Below are 20,978 nucleotides of genomic sequence, written 5' to 3' on the forward strand. Positions count from 1 at the left end.
ATTAAATTTTACTTTTCATTTCACAACTGAATCTTTTCTTTTAATAAACATGCAAACCCCCCTTGGTTGATAAAACACTATCAATTAGTGACACCAGGGGAATGACTATGCAGTTACTATGGAGTTCATAGAGCAGCGGTGCATCTGAGCTTTATACAGTCCTTTAGATATACTCAGACTACAATTTGTGGAATTACACTAGCTTATATATCTTTCTAAAAGTTTGTTCCTGTCAGCAATCACCTTTCACTCTTTACAAGCAGGAATGTCTAATACATCAGTTTATAAATATCAATCTTTAGACATGTGTTCTAAAGGACAATTATTCCCCTGCAGGCAATCTACTGTTGTTTGTAGTCACAGAGGAGAAGCACAGGAATACAGAATGTACAAAAGTTACATCAGGAGAGTAAACAAGGGTCACGTATGCACCATTTCCTCATCATATTCAGTTTATTTCACTTATATAGATCTTATTCTATCATGACCTTGTAGGTCATGCACGTATTGAGAAAGCAAACTCTAAGCAAACACCTCCACAGTTATACAAAATTGAAGTATAAATGTATTTCTGATTTTTAGTCCCAGGTGCAACAATGCTGGGTTTATATTTCTTGACCTTAGGAAGGCACTGTCAATTACAAATAGCTAAGGCACTGGCAGCCATCACAGCTCTAAGCCAATTTTCTTCAGGGATAGAGGAAGACAAGATTGTTATATCTTTCAGAGGCCAAGGAAATCTTTAATTATCATCTGAATGGTGAAAGAGTTCAAAAAAAGAAGGGTCAAGGATAGAGCACCAGCTGACATCTATTTTGATTTGGATTATATTTGTGTTTAGTTCCATTTAATATGTTTGAGGGTTGTGGGTTGATGTGGCTAGCAAACAAGCCCCATCCATAAACTTGCTCACTCTCCATGGGACAAGGAGGGAAAACAGAAAGAACAAGGGTGAGAAAACTTACAGGTTAAAATAGAGACAGGGAAATCACTCACCAGTTACTGTTGCAGGAACATACTCTGGCCCCATGCTATATGTCACAAGATGACCTGTGTGCATTTACACGTGAAATCTGACTACGAAGAACAGAAAAGACCCATGATGATTTCTGGGTGGAATAATTAAGAAAATGGGCAGTAAATTACAGTCTCCTGTAGCTTTCGTTGTCTTGCATTGAGCATGAACAATGTTATACAACCATGTAGGGAGGCAGATCACTGACTGCTGCTTTTCCATGGCAGCTCTGAAGACAGAGTAATAATTTACACTGTTGTGCAAAAGTCAGGGAGGCTGTCACAGCAGAACAACACTATAATAATGAGGGATTTAAATTCCTTTCATTTAAATTGTTTAAGTATTACAACAGTGAGAAATGTAGAAACTTGAATGGGTTTTCATCCATCATTAGAGAGTGATTCCTGGAGAAGTCATTCACCAAATATGCAATAGTAGAGGTGATTTTTCATCAAGTTCAGAGCTGTGTGTAGGCTTTGAATAAAAAAATACCAAGAACCACTTTGTATGGCCTTAATGTATTCAAATTCAACATGACTGATGATATTCCATTTTGCCCATTGATATGGGTATTTTTATTTAACTCACCATTATATTTAAGTGACTTTTAAGAGACATCATTGGTTTCAATCCTGAAGTCTTAATAATTTCAAAATATTGAAGTAGAAATATTAAATATTTATAACTTCTTTGAAAATTCTTGAAAGTTTCCTATTTGTTTAAGGAAAACTAGGTAGTCACAGCATAGTCAAATTATAGTATAGCATAGTCAAGCACGTTTCCAGAATGTAAAAAAGTACTATTTCCATGAAAGGGAAAAAGCAGCCATAACAGATATCACAGAGCCATTATCCTTGTCCATTATCATTCCCTTGCTGCTTGGTGACTAAGAAGTAATTTCAGGAACATCACTCCATTTGCCCCCAAGTCACTTTATTTCAAGCACTACAACTGATTCACACCATTTTGTCTCTGCTGATCACTGCATCCTTTTAAAACATGGGTTACCAAAAAAACCCCTGTCTTTAAGCCTGCCCCTCCACTCACATTCAGAGGTATTGCTTTAGTTGTGGCTCAAGCAGCTTCTCCTTATTTCAGGCTGATTTTTTATGGACCCCCTTCAGCTGTTTGGTAGAGTAATCTCTAAAGGTCACATCTCAAAAATATTGTTCACAGAGAGTATAAACCTCATTAATTCATAACGATTTCTTTTTCTACTGATATTGGTGCACTAACTAATGTATCAGTGAATTTAATGACAAGAAGAGCAATCAGAACTAGCAGAAGATAATCTACAACCTACTTCCTGCAAGATGCTACACAAAAGAAAAATCTCCTGACAAATTGAAGTAAACTTTAAGGAAAATGGAAAAATTTAAGTTCCAAAACACCTTCTTTGGAAGTAAATCCATGATTACTCTAACAACAAATATCACCCTCTTGGTTGGATTCCAGCTGGCAATTGTGACAGAAATTATCCTGTAATTGTGTCATAAAACAATTACTTCCTATACCTACCAAAAACCACATGCATGTTCTAATTTTAATGTCAAGATTCTCTTGTGATATTCATTTCAGTCTGTTTCTTTACACCAACCTTCCAGAAAGTAACTGCCATGAAAGCCATTGTTCATTAAGCCAACAGTTTAAAAACTAATAGATAGAAATGAAAAAAAAAAAGAGGATAACAGAGAAAGTAAGATCCCCTAAATACTTGCTCATTTATTTTTTTAATGTATTTATTCTTCTTTTTTTTTTGCAAGTGCCCCATCAGTGACTGCCATTTGCAATTTGAATGCCTGAGAACTTAACATAAATCCTTTGAACTTCAATATCTATGACTGAATCAAGGTTATTCAAGCTACATTGTTTCAGTGAAGCCACTGAAAATCATCCACAACAATAGACTAGAGTTTTACAGCAATTTAGAAACAGCTTTTTTTCCTTATTTGCAAAGCAAATTATCCCCAGAAAGACCAGAAAATGAATAACCCCACCTTCTACGAAGATTATGATAATACAGTTTCTCTACTCTTTTAAAAGTGAACTTCAAAGCTAGAAAAATTTGGAAAATAACTGAGAAAAACTGAGGAAGTTTCTCTTTAAAATTTCTGTAGTCGTGCTTTCCATACACTTTCATTTTAATATATTAAGAATGCAAGAAGTGCCTGAGGATAGATGATTCTTTTTTCTATTTCAAGATTCAATCATTTCAAGCATTACCACGTGTTCTCTTTGAAATCAGTAGAAAATAATACTCATTGTATGGAAAAGAGAAAATTCCTCTCTCAAGGTGTTTTTTCTCTAATCAGATTTCTGTACAGGAAAGCCATTACAGTGCCCAGAATGTCTTGTCTGCTGGATTAACACAGACACACTGAGGTGATAAGGAAATTAATTTAGGCTTTAGATACGCTGCCTTGTTGTGGAAGAATGTCAGCTGAAGATGAAAATCACTACAGAGAGAATTACATCTCTTACGGTCTCTTTAAAAATTTTTACCTCAGGACAGTCATGCTTAAAGGCTGTGATACAACTCACAAAGTTGCACTTATACACACAAACTAGCTCAGAGTCAAGGCCAAAAGATACACTTAAGATGACTCAAAAATGTGGATCTTCTATGACTGTAGAGTCTAAGAAACCAATTCAGACGTCAAATTCTGGTCTAGAGATTAAAATCCAATTACATTCATTCTACCCAAAAGATTAAGATTTTGATGAATTTCTTCCTTCCAATTGTTTTCTAGAGGCTTCAACTCAAATCTGTGTCTTCCATCACCTGGTCAACAAATATGTTTCAAATGACCTTCTGATAACAAGCACCAGGAGGAGAAAGTCCAGCATCTCCACTTGGGGCTCAATGATTTACTAAGATTTCATATAGCTCTCCTAGTGCACAAGAGATTTTTTCTGCCTATGACGATTATTAGCATTGAAAAAACATACAACAAACATCAACTGGAAAACACACAAGCAGTTTGACTCTAAAGAGGAATCAGCGTGTTTTAGAAATTATGAGTTTTCTATTTGTCTGCCACTGGAAGAACAAAATCTTATTCCTTTTTAGAAGACTTTGCATGACAAACAAACCAGATGATTAGCATTTGCTGCACCCACAAATGTTTCTTTACTGTACAGAGGAGGGGCTGTGCACCCTCCCTCTCTGCACAGGAACTAAATGGTAACTTGCAAATTTGGAAAACCACCTCCCTCTCTTTTTTTTTTCTTTACTGTTTTTAAATTGTGGTAGCAAAACCAAAACACTCAAAAGTTCCAATCCCAATATGTAACAATTGTCTTTATATGGCATTTATGTTTAGGCTAAGTAGATTATTTCTGTACATAAATCAATGTTTTGTTCCCAGTACAAGGCCTGGCATGTTGGCTGACCTATTACCAGGTTTTAAGAGGTGGTTAATCTTTCATTTCATTTATATTTCCTTGTTTGGCCAAAATTGCACTCTGTTGTATTTAGAGGGGTAGTGGGAATAGCCTGCCTCAAAGGAAGTATCTCTTATTTCAAATCCAGAGATTTGAAACATCACCAATTAACATTATTCATTTCTAGCAGGAACTAATAATCCTTCCATTTGTGACAAAATCAAAAGTTCAGAAGTCTCAAGATGCCTGTATGAGTTCTTCTTTCAAAATAGGTAATCTTTTTAGGAAGTTTTCAGATCAATAACAGACAGGCAGATAACAGTATCTTCACAGTGCAATATGGGCTATATTCTAAATAGAGTAAATTCTTTCAGTTATCAAAAAAAAATTGAACAATATTAAGATATCAAATAGAGGGGTTTAATTTTAAGCCAAAGTCCTCCTCTAGATTTTCATGGAGTCTTAACCTTCGAGTGACATCTTCAATACTCCAGGACTCTTTACATGAACCACCTCTGTTTTCAAAAAGCCTTTTTTAATTATACATGTATTTGTACGTGTATTACAGTGCTGAAGGTACAGATCACAGAATGTTTTTGTAGGAACTCTGATTCTAAGATCAAAGCAGCATATTTTGATCTAGGCCTATTCTTAGTTTGAAGAATCACACTTGATTTACAACAAGTAGAGTAAAATCTGTTCTAACAGATAAATCTCCTTACTTCAACTGAAGTTTATTTAAAATGTAATAGAACTTTTGTTGGCTGAGCAAATGCTTTTACATCTTTTTAAATTGTCATGAGACAAAATATCCAGAGAAGATATATGCATTGCTATGCATTCTCAGAAACTTCTCAGACTATGTGCTGAACATATACCTAAACAAACCTTCTTCTTCCTTTGTGGTTATAAGACTTGGATATACTTATTTCATTCTCTGTCCTGATGCATCAGACAACATAATTCTGTTTATAATTGATCTCTTCTCAGTTGTTTTCCATCAGTGATTATTTTGAGCAACTAAGAATTATATACACAGTTCCAAAGGACTTCATTCACTAAAATACAGAGTTAAAAACTCCACAATTTTAGCCTAAAGCATGGATTACAGACATATCAAGTCCCAGCAGAAGACACAATCTATTTACATAAGAAATTTGGCAAAGAAATAACACAAAATTGAAGCTGGATTAATATTTTAACACTCTTAGAGAAGAGATTTATTTAGGAAAAAAAAATGATAAAACACAGTATTAGTAGTGATAGACAGAAAACTACACGCATTGTGATATAGTGGCAAGGAAACCTATGTGATTATTTGGCAGAGTAAACCAATTATTGCAATTCGCCAGAGCATTCTGAAGCACTGTGATTGCAAAATACTAACACAGACCCAAACAAAATTATAAAGAACTTCGGAATAATGAAAAATAAAAAATAAAAAAATCCCAGAAGAAAACCTAACCAAGGAATGACCCCAAAAAAACTCAAACAAAAAACCAAAACCAGCAAAGCAAGGTAGAGAACTGTAAAATCACAGAGTAACTAGAAGACCATACACCAAAGAGGGAAAGGGTCTGCTTAAGCAGGACCAGGAAGTAACTTATAGAAGTAGCATTTTGATGTGAAGTACAGGAGTATTTAGAATATCACTCTTTTTTGATGTGTGTGTGCCTGGGGGTATGAGGTAGTAAAGTGTCCTAAATCTGAAAATTTAAAAGAAAAATTTGCCAAAAAATAGGGTCACAGTGCAAACACCTGTGTGTTCTTTGCAGTACCTGCAACACCCAGTTTTCACCACCAGGGTCTAATCTGCAGACTGGTATCGCTGCCCATCTCTCCCTTCCACTCCAATTCCTGCTGTAGCTCAGCAGCAGAGATTTACTCTGCTCCTTCTCACCTTGGAAGAAGCTGGACAGAACATTCAGGTGAGAAATGACTGAAGTCTTTACAATACCTCATTCATTATGTTCTCAGCATCATATGAAGAACAGTAGCTGTGGTCACTGAAGCTTACCAATTTTAATAACAACATTGCTATAAACTATGACATAGTTTTAAGGAAATGTAGAGTCGTATGCCTGAATTACACCATCACTAAAAATCCAAGATGAATATGACTTCTATCTGTAACTATGAGGATACCTGTTCATTATACTAATACAACCTTTTACTTTTAATCATAAAACATTTTACAGGTATCACTGCTGTTAGATTTTCCATGTGTTTTAATGCAACTTTCAATTTTTTGGTCCTATGGAAAAACACACACACTTCATTTAGTTTTATGCTATTTGTGTTACTATGATATTACAGAAGTATTCAGTCAGACATTAAAAGGGTAATAAGACAAGCACTCAGCATCCAAATTCGTGTTATATCAAGAGCTTGTTTTCTTAATTTGTTAGTTTATCCTTGCTGGATTGTGTATTTAGTAGTAGTATTTATATATATTGTACAGATGATGTATGATACATAAAAAACATGTGCAAGGATGGACAAACTGGTAAGATATATCTTATAGAAAGCCATTATGTCCCAGATGAAAGGTTAAGTAAGTCCTCTTCCTTCTAATACTTTTACTTGTGTTGATATAATCTACACAATCTCCAAAACTCCTGCGTATTTCTTGAGTCTTAGCTCTCCATAATTTCAAGCAATCACAAAAATCAGTGGTTTTTCCTACCTTAACAGAGAAGAAAAAAATTAGACCAAAGGAAAACCAACTAAATTTTAAAATCTTTTTTATTTATATGTACAGAAACAAATCTCTTTGTCACAAAGTCCTCAGAGAAAGGGTTATTTTCCCATTTCACTTTGATGCATGACAATAGTTAATAACTATTGCCTTATGTGATCTGAATATATTTGTAGAGCAGAAAAAACCTTAAGTTCTGGCTAACAAATTTTGTTTACATGTGTTTTCTTAACACATGGCTCTTTGCAATAGTCCTTGTTTTCCTGGCTTTCAACAGAGAAACATTACTGCAAGTTCAAAAGACGGCATATGTGCCTTTATGTGACACTTATGGTGAGGTCATTCTTACTGACAGAACACACAAAACAGAGCAATAACAGGACAAATAGAAAAAGCATTCACCGTGTTAAAGATTCCTTAACACATTTCAGCTGAGAAATACACTGAGCCACATACATTTTACAGTGTGCAGATTACTCAGTAGAGTACTGTCAGCTCCAAAGTGTTTTCCATAGCTGTGTGCTCTGGGTTTTACTAAAACAAGGACCTAATGCTATCAGTGACAAGAGAGGTCTGGAGCCCCTTAGAATATAGGCAGAACTCCTTACCCAGTCAAAACAGAGGTAGAAAAGTCTATCTTCATTTCTAAATACTTTCAGACCTTCTGGATACTAGTCCTTACATCTAACCACTGCTGAACTGTTAACAATAGCAGCTGCTATGCAAAGTTACTACAGAGCTCTTTAATTCTCAATTCAAGTTCAGTACTTCAATTTATATTATAAGCTGCAAACCCATTGTCATAGAAAATCTTACAATTTCTTTTGTAGCATGTGTGCCCCGCTCCAAATTAAATCACAGTTATTTTAAATTTTCCCACTTATAAGTGGAAGGGCCTATTTTGTCCTTGAGTCTCTTAATACAGTACCCTTCAAGTCATTTATTTCCATGGAAATCTGTAAAAGCTACTGATTGTTGAGTCATCTCTTCGTAATTCAATTGCTCACAGGTCAAAGAGGTAGTAATAAATCTATTAATAAACACCAAAGATAAAGTGGGTTTAGATGGAGTCTAGTGAATTTACCATTTTTGCTGACTATTCACATTTGCTTGAGACTGCAAAGAAAAGGCAGGACTTTCATTTCACCAGTAGCTAAAGAAGAAATGCATTTTAATTTTGGGGGCAAATACTTCTCAAAAGAAATTGTAGAGTAAAATATTACAACAGGAATATAGATCAAGATAGCAACCATTTGGAAAACCTATACGTATTACAATGTCATTCATATAAAAATTTGTATATTTTACTGTTAGTTTTGAAGGTATTTCCACAGCCCTTCCCTTGCTCTGCATTTCATAGCTGTGCTAACAGCTGAAGTACATGATATGGCATGATGATATGTCAGCATTAGAGATGTAATTTGTACTGAAAAACATTAAAGCAAAAATACTTTTTGCTGTATTTAATAATGTGAATCCTGTAGACTTCTCTCTTATTTAATCAAAAGCATTCCCGGTTTTGAGAACCAGAAGGAGCCTTAAGAAAACAATCCTTTTCCATTTTATTTTCTAACCATTATAAAGTTTCTGTGCAATGGAAACAATGATTTCTGAGCTTGAGCCAGTATTTTTCCTGACTTTTCTCAGCAGTATGATATCAAACATAGCCCCTGTGACTTGTCTCCCTCCTGCCCTTAAAAAAAAATAAATATTTTTTTCCCCCACGCTGGCACTGTACAAGACAAAACATTTCTAAATTTTAGGGCACAAAAGGAAAAAAAGCAACTTCTCAAACTCCCTTGACATAAGCCATATCAGCAAAGGTAGTAAAGTGAAGTGAAAAACAGCATTATCACTGTATAGAACTACTGGGTACAGACACGGTTAACAACTTCAAGAATTACAGTGCTGACAGTTTTTTCCCCTCTTCTCTGTGCTCCAATATAGTAGAATCCATTACTCTTGAGATACAGAAGTATAGGAAGTCAAGATCAAACAAAAAAGTTATGGAAAACTGTCTGAGTCTCATTATCACTTAATAATTGTGCCAAAAACTCATGTCATCAGTGCAAATTAAGGAAAAATACAGAAAATGTGACTGGGACAGATTAAATGAGTTTTTTTAATCAGGCTACACAAAGTATAAGAAACTGGATAATTACTTTACCTGAAAAGGACAGCAGAAATACCATTATATAACTTCACAGTCCATTTATTATCAGGCTAGCACAAACAAGCACAAGACCCAGCAAAATGACAGCAGGGACAAGTTCATTAAATCAAGAATCAGATGTTTGTTGCTAGAAGGAAGCGCAGAGACAGTTATGCTGCTGCTGCTACCCCACTACTTGTTGTAAGGGGAAAGAGAACAGCTCAGATGTATTCCCAGATTCAGTTTCTGAGAGATCATTCCCAAAGTAAAGGATAAAAGCCATTATACAGCCAATAGCATGTAACTACCATGTGTTGTTGACCACAACACTTGTTGCTGTTTGCTTGTCCTATTCCTTGCTTAGTGAAATTTAAAAAGATGCTTCTGAAAAAGTGGATACACAACAAGCAACATAATACCTTCCAGTATATTTTCTGAAATTTACATCCAGAAAACAACAACAGGCATCAGAAAAGTGTGAAAAAATCAGTCCGAAATTTTCCTTAGTTGTATCAAGAGTAATTGTTTTATTTTTTATTTTTTAAAAAAGGAAAAGAAATTAACATTAAAAAAATAAAATTACTGCAGTAGAAGTTTACCCACAAACTGGCTTTGCCATTCAAATCTGAAGAGAAATCAGTATTAAAATTACCTGGCTTTGGCAACTAATATTTGGCAACAAATACTAGTTTTGAGCAACCAAGGCACAATAACTATTTATTCTTTGAAAGGATCAGAGAGACTCAAGATTTACAATATCTTAGCTGAATAATCATAAGTGTCTTACAACAGAAGGCCATTGTGAATCACACAGGCATACCTGGGCCTAAAAAGTTCAATTTACAAACACATTTTTCCTTTGAATCCTGCCTGCTAACATCCACTAATTTTCCATGCCTAATCTTACATTTTCCTCTTGTTATCTTTCATACACTATGGTAACAAACACTAGATAGACATTTAAACCTGCTCACACTTCACTCACTGACAAGATTCAATCAAAAAGACCATAGAATATGTTGAGTTGGAAGGGACTCAAAAAGATCACTGAGCTCAATTCCCTGTTCCTCGCAAGACTACCTAAAACTAAACCATATGACTAAGGGCGCTGTCCAGATACTCCTTGAACTGTGGCAGGCTTGGTGCCATGACCACTTCACTGGGGAGTCTGTTCCAGTGTCTGACCACTCACAGGGTGAACCTTCTCCTAATCACAGAACCTGCACCAGCACAAAACAGAATGGGACAACACAATGCTTGATGCATCCCAGGACATGGTTGGCTCTTTTGGCTGCCAGGGCACACTGTTGAGTTATGTTCCACTTGCCTTCAACCCAACCCCAAGATCTCTTTCTATACTGCTGCTCTTGAGATTCTCTTCCCTCAATTTGCACCTATGTGATTACCCTGTCCCAGGTGAAGAATCAAGGACTTTCTCTTGTTAAATTTCACACCCACCTCTCTAGTCTGGATCTTTCTGTATGACCTCTCTACCCTCAAGGGAGTTCAGAGCTCCTCCTAGTTTGGAGTCATCAGCAAACTTAACATACATTCAACTCCTGCATCCAAACAGAGCTCAATCTCCCACTGTTATTTCATGACAGAAGAAAGGAAAGAAACTCATCCCTTTTGCTTTTCTACGTACTTTTTCAACATCAAGGAGAAAAAAAACCCTCAAACAACGTCAAACCAAAGAACCAACAGCTAACATATATTTAAAATATTTGCTATGGAATGATGTCAGCTTTCTCATATCTTCTGTCTGAAAAGGAAAGCAAAAAGGCTTGAATAAAGCTCCTACCACATATCCTACTCTTGCAGACAAGTTTATTTGCTTCTTCCCCCCTGCCCTGATATTATGAACATTCTGATTGCAGATTAGCTTTGCAGAATTTAATCTACACTGCATATGTTGCCTATTTTGGGAATTTATATAAAAAAACTGTATCTTCTGATAACACCTGATTAATCACAACCTTTCCTTAGCTAATTTTGCTTAAAGGAAAGCTATAAGCAGAAAGACATACTGCTTGCTATTTATAAGGGGAAGTTAGTAAGGTTACATACTCTGTAAAGACATCATCAAGCTTCAAAGACAAGATACAATGTCAACATATCAAAACAGGAATAAGATAATGTTGTCAAACTACTTTAGGACTTGCATATAAAAAAAAAAAATTCCTAAGATAATTGAAGGACACAGAAAAAAATTTCTATTGGAGATGCCAAGTGTGTTTTAAGATGCAAGCATCATTAATATAAATACAATCTGCCAGGGTAGGTTTTGTTAAGTTTACTTGCTTAAAAACCAAACTAAAGCACCTTCTTTAAGATACACTACTGATATAAAAAGGCTTTTCTAGTAAACTATATAAGTAAGGACAATAACAAGAATCATCATCTCTGCATGAATCAAAATATGAAAGCTTTAAGTTATATAACACAGTTTTTACAAGAAATACTTAAAGACTATATATTAACCATTTCTGTGATTGAAATGGAGATTTAATTCTGAAACATCATTTTAAAGGCTGCTCATGGGATAGACTTAAAATATCAACAGCCTCAGAAATAAACTGACTGCTTCCCATGGGACAGACTTCAAATATCAGCAACCTCAGAAAAAAACAAAGTTCATATACAACCTAGAGAACCAAAGTTTGGCAAAATATAAATATTTACTTTTCAAAATCTAATTGCTAAGACAGACTTCCTAGACATCTGTTTCAACATATATCAATCCCCAGTAACTTCAGAAGACAAAAACCTCCAAACCTTTTCTTTTTTGACTATTATACATGGCTGCAGAAGAGTAGGTCTTTACTGAATAGTGGCTTCCTTTCTACTTATTTTTTTCAAAACATTGAGACATCAAACATTTAAGTAACAAAACCAAATTTTAAAGTGTTCACAAATTACACATGTACTGTTTTGAAAAGTATTAAGTTACATGAAAATAATGTTTCACCACTGCATACTCCCTTTTTGTTCTGAGAGAGTAGCATTTTGTGGCCAGAGAAGACAGTGTTGTTACACAATATGCTGTTAAAGAGCTATTTAAGCACCTAATTAAGAGAAGTCATAAATACAGAAAGAGTATGCTAGAACTTTCACACAAGAATTCTCACTTACTTATATACCACTAATTCTGGTAATTTATTATCATGAACAAAGATGTTACTTTCAAAAATTCACGTTTTCAAACACGTATAGAATTTATTTTTCCTTTGGAAAAGTTTGCGGAGGAGGGGAAAAAAAATAGGTGGTCAGCACTGTGATTTACAACACTGAATAGCAAATACTTACAGCAGACATCCAGAAAATCACCAATGTTTAAGAGTTTTTCAGTTGTTGGCTAAACAACTGCAAGTATCTTTGCCAAAACCAGAACAAAATGTCTAATCAGAAGTGACTTTTGCATACAGAAGATACCTTTCCACTAATTTATTTTAAGAAGAAAGTTTAACCAGTTATAGAAAAAACTGTGACCACCCATTCAGTTGCGTCACTCAGTTTTCAATTAGGATCTCATTCAGAGTTTACAAGCTCAGTCTCATGCTTTAGCATGTGGAAAACCTGTTCTTCCTCCAACGAGTCACAAAACCAGAGTGCTAGAGAAGAAAGACAGTGTACTAGCAAGCAATGTTGTACTGGTTTTACTGGGCATTTATTCCATGGGGCCAGTTACAGACACCCCACACATTCCTGGTGCAAGGACAACTATTTGACTGCACACAAGACCGACACTCAGGAGTCACTCACAAACCTTTCACGTATGAATGAAAGTCCCTGTCATATCAAATGGCAAGTCACTGTCACCTCAAATCTTACTCTCCACTCCAGTTGTGAGCACCTCATGAGATCCTCCTCCTTTAATTGTAAGCAGGTTAAAATACCACCGTCTTGAACAAAACCATCTGTTCTAACAGTTTTTCACTCAGCAAAGCAGTGAGGTTACAGAGCGGGGAGCTTTGAGATGTTCAAGTATACATTTTTTTTCAATATTTCTCCCAGAGAAATACGTGGGAACAAGGTTATTATTTAAAAATTGACACATGTCCAGTTATATTAAGAGACTAAATGCTCTGTTTTACATTCATTTTTGCTTTTTGCTGAATTCTAGTTCTTCCATCAAAAACTCATGAGGTGAGCCACTGAGAACAGGACAAACATATAGAAAACTGCATTTTTTAGTGGCTTAATAGGAAATTCCATGAAAATACAGCAAATGGATCACAGTATGGGGAAAAAAGAGTATTTTTATATATACTTATATACACAAAAGCATTTATAAAAAGGAAATATAATAGCTGCTCCCATTGCCTTAAAGTAAAATATTTTTTAGAAATTTCCTCTGAGGGAAAATTACTTAGGCTGTCAGCAGTACAGGAAGTATGGCAGAGAATATATAGAAATGGACAAAATTAAAAATATCATGTGAAAAACAAGGAACCTTTCAAACATGACTGCACAAGGACATATAAAAGATAAAGTTAAATAGGCAATTCCATGACATGTGAGATTAAACAACAGTGATATGAGATGTCATCCTGATAAAATTTCAATATACAGAGATGTATAAGTCATACTTAAAATATATGAATATCTAGAGTTTGAATTCACATTTTGGATATATATTACAACATAATTTAAAATTAAGATCTTTCAAGAAGATATAAAAGCTGCAGATGCTCTAAATCTTTGAAACAGAAATCAACAACTTATTAAAATACTTTTAATTCAGTGCATGCACATTAGAAATCTGGTCCCAAAGCTGAAAGAAAGTTGCTTTAGAGGATGTACATACAGGCAATTTAAAGTTATTTCAATATAGCAAAGAGATAACATTGAAAGATAAAGGATTTTGTTTTAGTTTATAACTTATCTTGCAAAATGTTACATTCTCATGCAAAAAAAAAAAAATTCACATTAATTTAGCATCAAATACACGGAAAAACTTATTTCCCACTTAGAGGAAAAAACCCTGTAATTTCTACTTACCTTCAGGATCGAGGAGTTTCTCTATGCCCAGGTGTTGCCGGGCTATGTTGAATGCATGTTCTAATCGTTGTACAGGTGACGGCTGAGAAGCAACAGCATTCCAATCAAATAGGTCTGGTCTAAAGCAAAAATAAGAGGAAGTTTCTTATTTTTCAGTCTTAGATTTATTTATGTATTTCTAAGGCTATCCATCAGCATCAGCTATTGCTTTTTTATTTTCATAATCAAAGATCTTGTTTGATTGGTACTGGAACTAATGAAGCTTGGCTTCTATGGGATTGCACCCTATTCTCATCCATGTCCACCACAATCACATTAAATACATTTCTTATTTTCCATCAAGTCCCAACAGCCTATTACCTCACTCCCCCAAATCACCTGTGTTGACCCACAGCACTCTGTTCCTGTCACTGCTCAAATATCCACAGTGGGTTTGCTCCTTATTCTATTCCCAAGTAGTTCCTGGGTGAGAAAGATCACATGCTGTGACCATGCACACTGGGACTGGCTTGTGGCAAGCAGGACAGAACTGCTGAGGCCATTTTGGAGCCTTCCTCCTTTCCCCAGCCACCAGCTTTTCGCTTCTTTTGATATTTCAAAGAACGTAATCACTTCTGAGATTACCACCTCTCTGTTAAGTTTGAAGTCAGTCTACACGTTAAAAAAATCATAGAATCATAGAAGCATTTGGGTTGGGAAGCACCTTTAAGAACAGAGTTGAAGCATTACCCCAGCACTGCCAAGTCCACCACTATTCCAGGTCCATAAGTACTACATCTACACATCCTTTAAATACTTCACCACTTCTCTGGGCAGTCTTTTCCAATTCTCGATGACACCTGCTGTGAAGACACTTCTTCCTAATATCCAAACTAAACCTCCCCAGCACAACTTGAGGCCATTTCCTCCTGTCCTATTGCTAGTTACCTGGGAGATCTGAATGGCACCCACTTTGCTACAACCTCCTTTCAGGTAGTTGTAGACAGAGACAAGGTCTCCCCCAAAGCCTTTTTTCTCCAGGCTAAACAATCGCAGGTCCCTCAGCTGCTCCTCACAAGACTTGTGTTCCAGTCCTCCAACAGATTGGAAGAGAACACTGTGCTTGTGATTCCTTAATCAGTCATCCCAAGGGTTGATGTGACTTACGAACACATGCAGCATAACTGCACATGCCACTTTTCTTACCATCTTACACTTTTCAGAGGAGTGTAAACCTGTAGTCCAATCACAGGTTTTAGCTGATTGGTACAAAAGCACTAGAGCACATGCTCTTGCAGGAAAAGACAGAACAAGCAAAACTGAATTATAGCTCAGATACAGAGTCTGGGACCTTGTATTATCAGTTGAACTGTCTGCAGTATAAATAATGTTAACTGACCACGATCTTTGGCCCTTCATTTGAAAGTTATCCATTAGGAGATTGCAATTTGTTATCAGGCACTCCGATAAAAAATTTAATTAAATATTTTGTAATTAATATACATGTATTATGAAGCAAAACAACTATGCTATTTGTGATTTTGACACAGTGTTCTAAATCAGAAAACATTTAAATGTATAATTTCAACTACAGATAAATCAAGTTTGCTATTTGCACAAATTAAAATGTTGCAATTAGTTATGACAGATTTACTTACATTTTTATTAATTTTTAAAGTTAATTTTAAAGAGTCTCCTAGCCTATAATAAATGGCAAAAACATTCACTAAATCATACTGTAATAATGTCAAGAGAGTAAAGGAAAAATACCATTTATGTAGTAATAATTCCCCAGTTATCTATCTTTGCTGTCCAATTTTTTTCTCAGGGGGGAGTGATTTACATAGTAACAATTAAGTTACTCCAAGTTATTTTGCTTCTCCTTGCAGAGGTTCGTAAATATTAGTTTTCTCCTTCCCACATACAGAATAACTGTATTACATTACAAGGAAGGGAAAGGAAACTTTGGTAGTAATCTCTGTTTTTACTCCTGGATGCATTAAGTCTGTTATCTCATAGATTGGTTTGTGTACTAGAACACAGGCGATCACAATACAGATTATGTGTGCATAACTTTTACCATCCTGCTTTTACTAGGGATAGAGAGTTAACATTCTTCATAGCAGTCCATACAATGCTATATTTTAGATTTATGGTTAAAAGAGTGTTCAGAGCAAACCATTTGTTTGGCTATTGCTGAGGTGTGCTTACACACGATCAAGACCTCTTTTTCCCTCCACTCTTCTTTCCCCAAGTGAGTAGTATAGTGATGGTCAAGGAGCTCAAAGGGGACACAGCCAGGAACCATACCATATAACTTGAACAGCAATAAATATCTGGGTAAAGGAAGGGATTGGGGGGGGTGTGTTTGCCTTGGAAGGTGTCTATTAGTTGAAGACTGGCCGGGCATCAGTTACTGCCTTTGCATCACTTCTTTACCTGTTCTTCTTTCCTTCATTTATTGAAACAGTCTATTTTGACTCAGGAGTTTTCTTGCCTTCCCTTCTCCTGTTCTCTTCCCTGTTCTAAAGGCAACAGGGGGAGAAGCAAACAAGTGGCTGTGTGGGTGCTCAGTTGCTGACTGGGGTCAACCCACCGCACTTCTACATCTCACTCTGCAAGCATACAGATATTCTTCAATTCCTTATTCTCTCTAAATGTAATGCTTGGCATAGGATGTATAAGCCCATGCAGCAAATTTAGCAAAAAAAACCAACACTGTAGTAACCACAAAGCTACCTTTGTGACTTAAAAAGCTTGGCAAGGATGTGTTGCACAAATACTACAGAGATTAGAGTGTAAAAAGCTTGTTTAGTGACAAAAGCTTTTAGGACAAGGAAAGGAAAGAACCATATCCAAGGGACTACCTCCCCTTCAAATGTTTTCATAGGGATTTGGTTTAAAGTTCTAACCACACCTGTGCTGCTCAGAGCAGCACAGTATCTTCACACAATCATGATTTGTTTGGTGATATAAAATTTTATACAAAGGAACGTACTTTCTTCTAACCAGTCAGGGCTCCACTGGCAAAGAAAATGAACATTTACACTTATTCATTGAAGAACGTCACAATATTTTCTTAATCCTCTTGAAAATACTCTGTCATCATTAATAGTATCTTAGAGGGTAAATTTCATCCAGCTTCTCAACTGTATAATCCAGGAGGGCATTTTCAAGTTAAAGTATTCAGATAGGCTAAAATTATTATCATGACACCTTGTGTAAAGGGAGGATTCTCAATGTAAGACACAGACTTTTTTTTTTTAAAAACTCCGGAACTCAAACACAAAAGTTTCATTAATAAAGTTTCAGACAACATCATGTCTTCAATACCTTGGTTGAATTTGCATGCTGCATGTGCCTGTGTAGAGCATACACAGCATCTCTTTTTACACTCACTACAGATGCCAAAATTTGAACCCTCTTAGACACAGTAATAAGAGAAGAAGTAAGCCTTAGGAAGTCACTGACAGGATTCTTATCAATCTTTTCTTAGCATTGTAGCAGACAGCACAGATTCCAAGTCAAAAGTATACAGCCACTTACTGCAACTCAGCTCTGACAAGCATCAACTTAATTAAGCAGAGAAAATAAAACCAAAAAGCTCTCCCTACTCCAACAGCAATTTAAATTTCCAGATTTTTCCTTTTGTTGAAAGAATATGCGACTACATACATTTCAGTAGCACCATCACTAGAATAAGAGCGTCATAATGTCAGCTTGAAGCATCAGCTTCTCAGTGCTACATGTCTAGATGTTTCATTGGGCATATTTATGTGACAATACTGCCAAGTTTGACTGCAGGAGATATTACAGCATAGAAGGTTAATAATTGTGGTATGTGGCAAATAGCTTTTAAAAATCCCTGAAACAACACTGAAACAGAATTTCAAATAACAACTATTATTAGCTTTCTAAGGAGTTTTAAATACGGGACCGGGCTGGTATGAAATAGTAGAAGAAAGAAATAAAATGGAATAGTGATTCTCTGCTTTCATTTGTCTTCCTGAATTTTTTGAACTATATAAAGGGAGACAAAAATTGTTCTTGTATCTGCAGCTTGGTTCATGTGTGACAGGGAGAAAACTGAAGCAAAAATAACTAGTATTCTTCATTCCTTTCCCTCGACAATACAAGCATATGAATGCTCAAAGAAATGAGAATTAAGTAGAACATGCTGAACTCCATCTAGCCACACACTGATCAGCTCAAACAGCACTGATCTTGTATTAGTTTATGACAGGATTGCAGAGAGCCAAAACTGAAAGGCTTGAAGGCTTCAGTGGAGAAGTCTGTATTGTAAAAATCAAAATTTATATTTAATACAACGTAATTTTTGTACTGACAGTTCTTTCCTATAACCAGCGGAAATAAAAATAAAAGAATAAAGAAAAAAGGAAAAACAAGTCAGAAGTTTTCCATAACATATTTCCAAGAAAAATAATTTTTCATAGATATAAAAGGGACTCTCCACCCTCCCCACCTGCCCCCACTTACATAACTTACAACAGAACTAGATCAGCCAGGGTAAGAACATTGAATCTGGAGTATACTAAGGCCAAACAAATCCAGTCAGATTTCTATGTAGAAATTAAATTCATGGATAAGACAAACCACAGTTACTACAAAAACCAATAGGTTGTCATCCAATCTAAAGTATGCAACAAAACAAAACTCAGAGGCAGTAGGCATCTATGTATAGTAACTTCAACCCACCACAGTGCTCTGTTCCGATCTGAGCCCCTCTTATTTTTCTTAGAGACACCTTCTAAATCTTGCCAAAAATGGAAAGCTTATTTTCACAAGTGCAGATGTAAATATTATGACTATATAACACCTTTAAGAGTGTATAAGCAGATTTTCTGAGATAGGATTCTAATCTAAAGAGGGAACGAATTTTGCAAAGGTGTAGATTTAAGAAAAGTTAAAAGAAAAAAAGCATTTATGCCAGAGGGAGAATTCTGAAGGAAGTGAAACATTTTGAAGATACTTTAACATCATGTGATGTATTGTTTTCATTTCTTCAAGTATCACAAGCCTTTAAAACAGCAGCCTTTATAACTTACGTGACTTTCAGTAAAAATTAATTACACAAACATAATTGCAAATATCATGAAGAAACAACATACATGTTTTAAGCCATTTTCTCAAGCTGCACCAACATCCAGCTAAGGTATAACTCATATATTCTGCTGTGATAAAATAACAGCAAAAGAGAAACTTACTGTTCTAATTTACAAAATCTTTCTATCGCTGTAGGTAGAAAGTAGTCACATTTAGATCATAAAATTGACCATCTCCTTTCCAAAAGAAAAGTTGTGGGTTTGTTACTCTAACTTTTGTACACAAGAAGATCTTGTATGTCTTCAGTACTCTCACAATTAAAACAAACCAGGAGCCAGTAGCTAACATGTAACCTAGTGACTTGCTAAAATAAAATTATTGCCATACCTTTTCATACCATTGCTTTTACTTCTACTTTTCCTGTAACTTACTGAAGACAAATTTTTTTAATTCTATTCAGGATATCTTTTTAATAACATTTTCCTTCCCTCCTCACTCTGTCACCCTGAAGCAGGACCAGCTGCACTATAAAGTGCTCATTCCTAAGGCAGTCACCTGGGCTGAGCTCAAGCATTTTAAAGAAGCAAGGAGGAAGCTAATGAATGCCACCTGCTCCTACTTCAAAATCCTGATTAAAGGGGCAGGGGAAAAAAAATATAAAAAGCCTCAGCAAAGTTAGAGGAAAAATATAAAGCTTTCTCTGATACCTGTCTGGAGGAAAAAGATTACAAGAGGTAAAGGAGAAAAGCTCTCTATGATTTCCAGCCTGAAGTAGGGAGAGTTTCATCTGTAGCAAGACTGACCTCTCTTTCTTAGCAAAATGTTTTAGTTTCTGTATATTCTTAGGGTGATGGTGCCGTTCCACAGCTGCTGCCTTGTTTTTATTCAGTTCAATGCAGAACGTGCCATTCAAGGAACCATATGGAAAGTTTATATTCTGAAAATTCTCACTCTGGTCTCGTTGATGTGCCCTTGTAGGTTTGCCAAGTAACCTGTGCTCCATTGCTCCTTGCCCTCAGTATTGAAAGCAATTGCTAAAGAGTCCAAATTCCTGCAGAGAGATGGTGATTAGAAAGATGGGAATATCTACTTAAAGTAACCCCTTTATAAAACGATGGAGAAAGAGCATTAGAAATATCTGATCAAAACAAAACAGGCAGCTGAAAGTAAGGGATTGGTGGGCTAAAAGCCTATCAGAGAGAAAGCTTCCCACAGAGAGTACTGCTCTTACAGTGTACTATGTGGTTAGTGTTTCATGATAGTCTCTTACTTTATTTCAATCCCCTTAAGGAGGTGCTTAGAATATTCATCCAGATACAAATTTCACATTAGTTCCTGAACTTCTTTAAAAAAAAAAACAAACCAAAACAAAAAGCTACCTGCTCACCACTGAAAACATTATATAAGAGAAATGAAAATACCATAATCCCTAAAGGTAAGGGTTTGGTTTGAAAAATAAATTGCTTTAATGCCACCAAGAAATCTACCCTCACTTTCAGAGACTCTAAATACTATGGAAAAAATTTTGGGTAGCATTATTAAAGATTTTTTTGTGTGTCTGGTTGTTTCCTGGGGTTTTGTTTGTTGGTTTTTGGTTTTTTGTTTGTTTTTTGCTTGGTTGATTGGTTTTGGGTTTTTTTAGCAGTCTAGGAATAGTGCTACAATTGGCAAAAACTATGCACACG

The 20,978-nt window shown here is 35.6% G+C and overlaps 1 protein-coding gene across 11 annotated transcripts in view; it reads right to left on the reverse strand.

Annotated features, from left to right (window-relative positions):
- Positions 1–20,978, reverse strand: part of DMD (dystrophin) — a 1,013,774-nt gene that overhangs the window by 784,341 nt on the left and 208,455 nt on the right. For all 11 annotated transcript variants that reach the window (XM_027688940.1, XM_027688937.1, XM_027688948.1 and 8 more), the window contains one exon: positions 14,251–14,369. In XM_027688940.1, coding sequence (XP_027544741.1) covers positions 14,251–14,369 — 119 coding nt within the window. The remainder of the gene's footprint in view (positions 1–14,250; positions 14,370–20,978) is intronic.

The sequence above is a fragment of the Neopelma chrysocephalum genome, unplaced genomic scaffold (genome assembly GCF_003984885.1).
Source record: "Neopelma chrysocephalum unplaced genomic scaffold, ASM398488v2 Primary Assembly neopelma1_76, whole genome shotgun sequence".
NCBI lineage: Eukaryota > Metazoa > Chordata > Aves > Passeriformes > Pipridae > Neopelma > Neopelma chrysocephalum.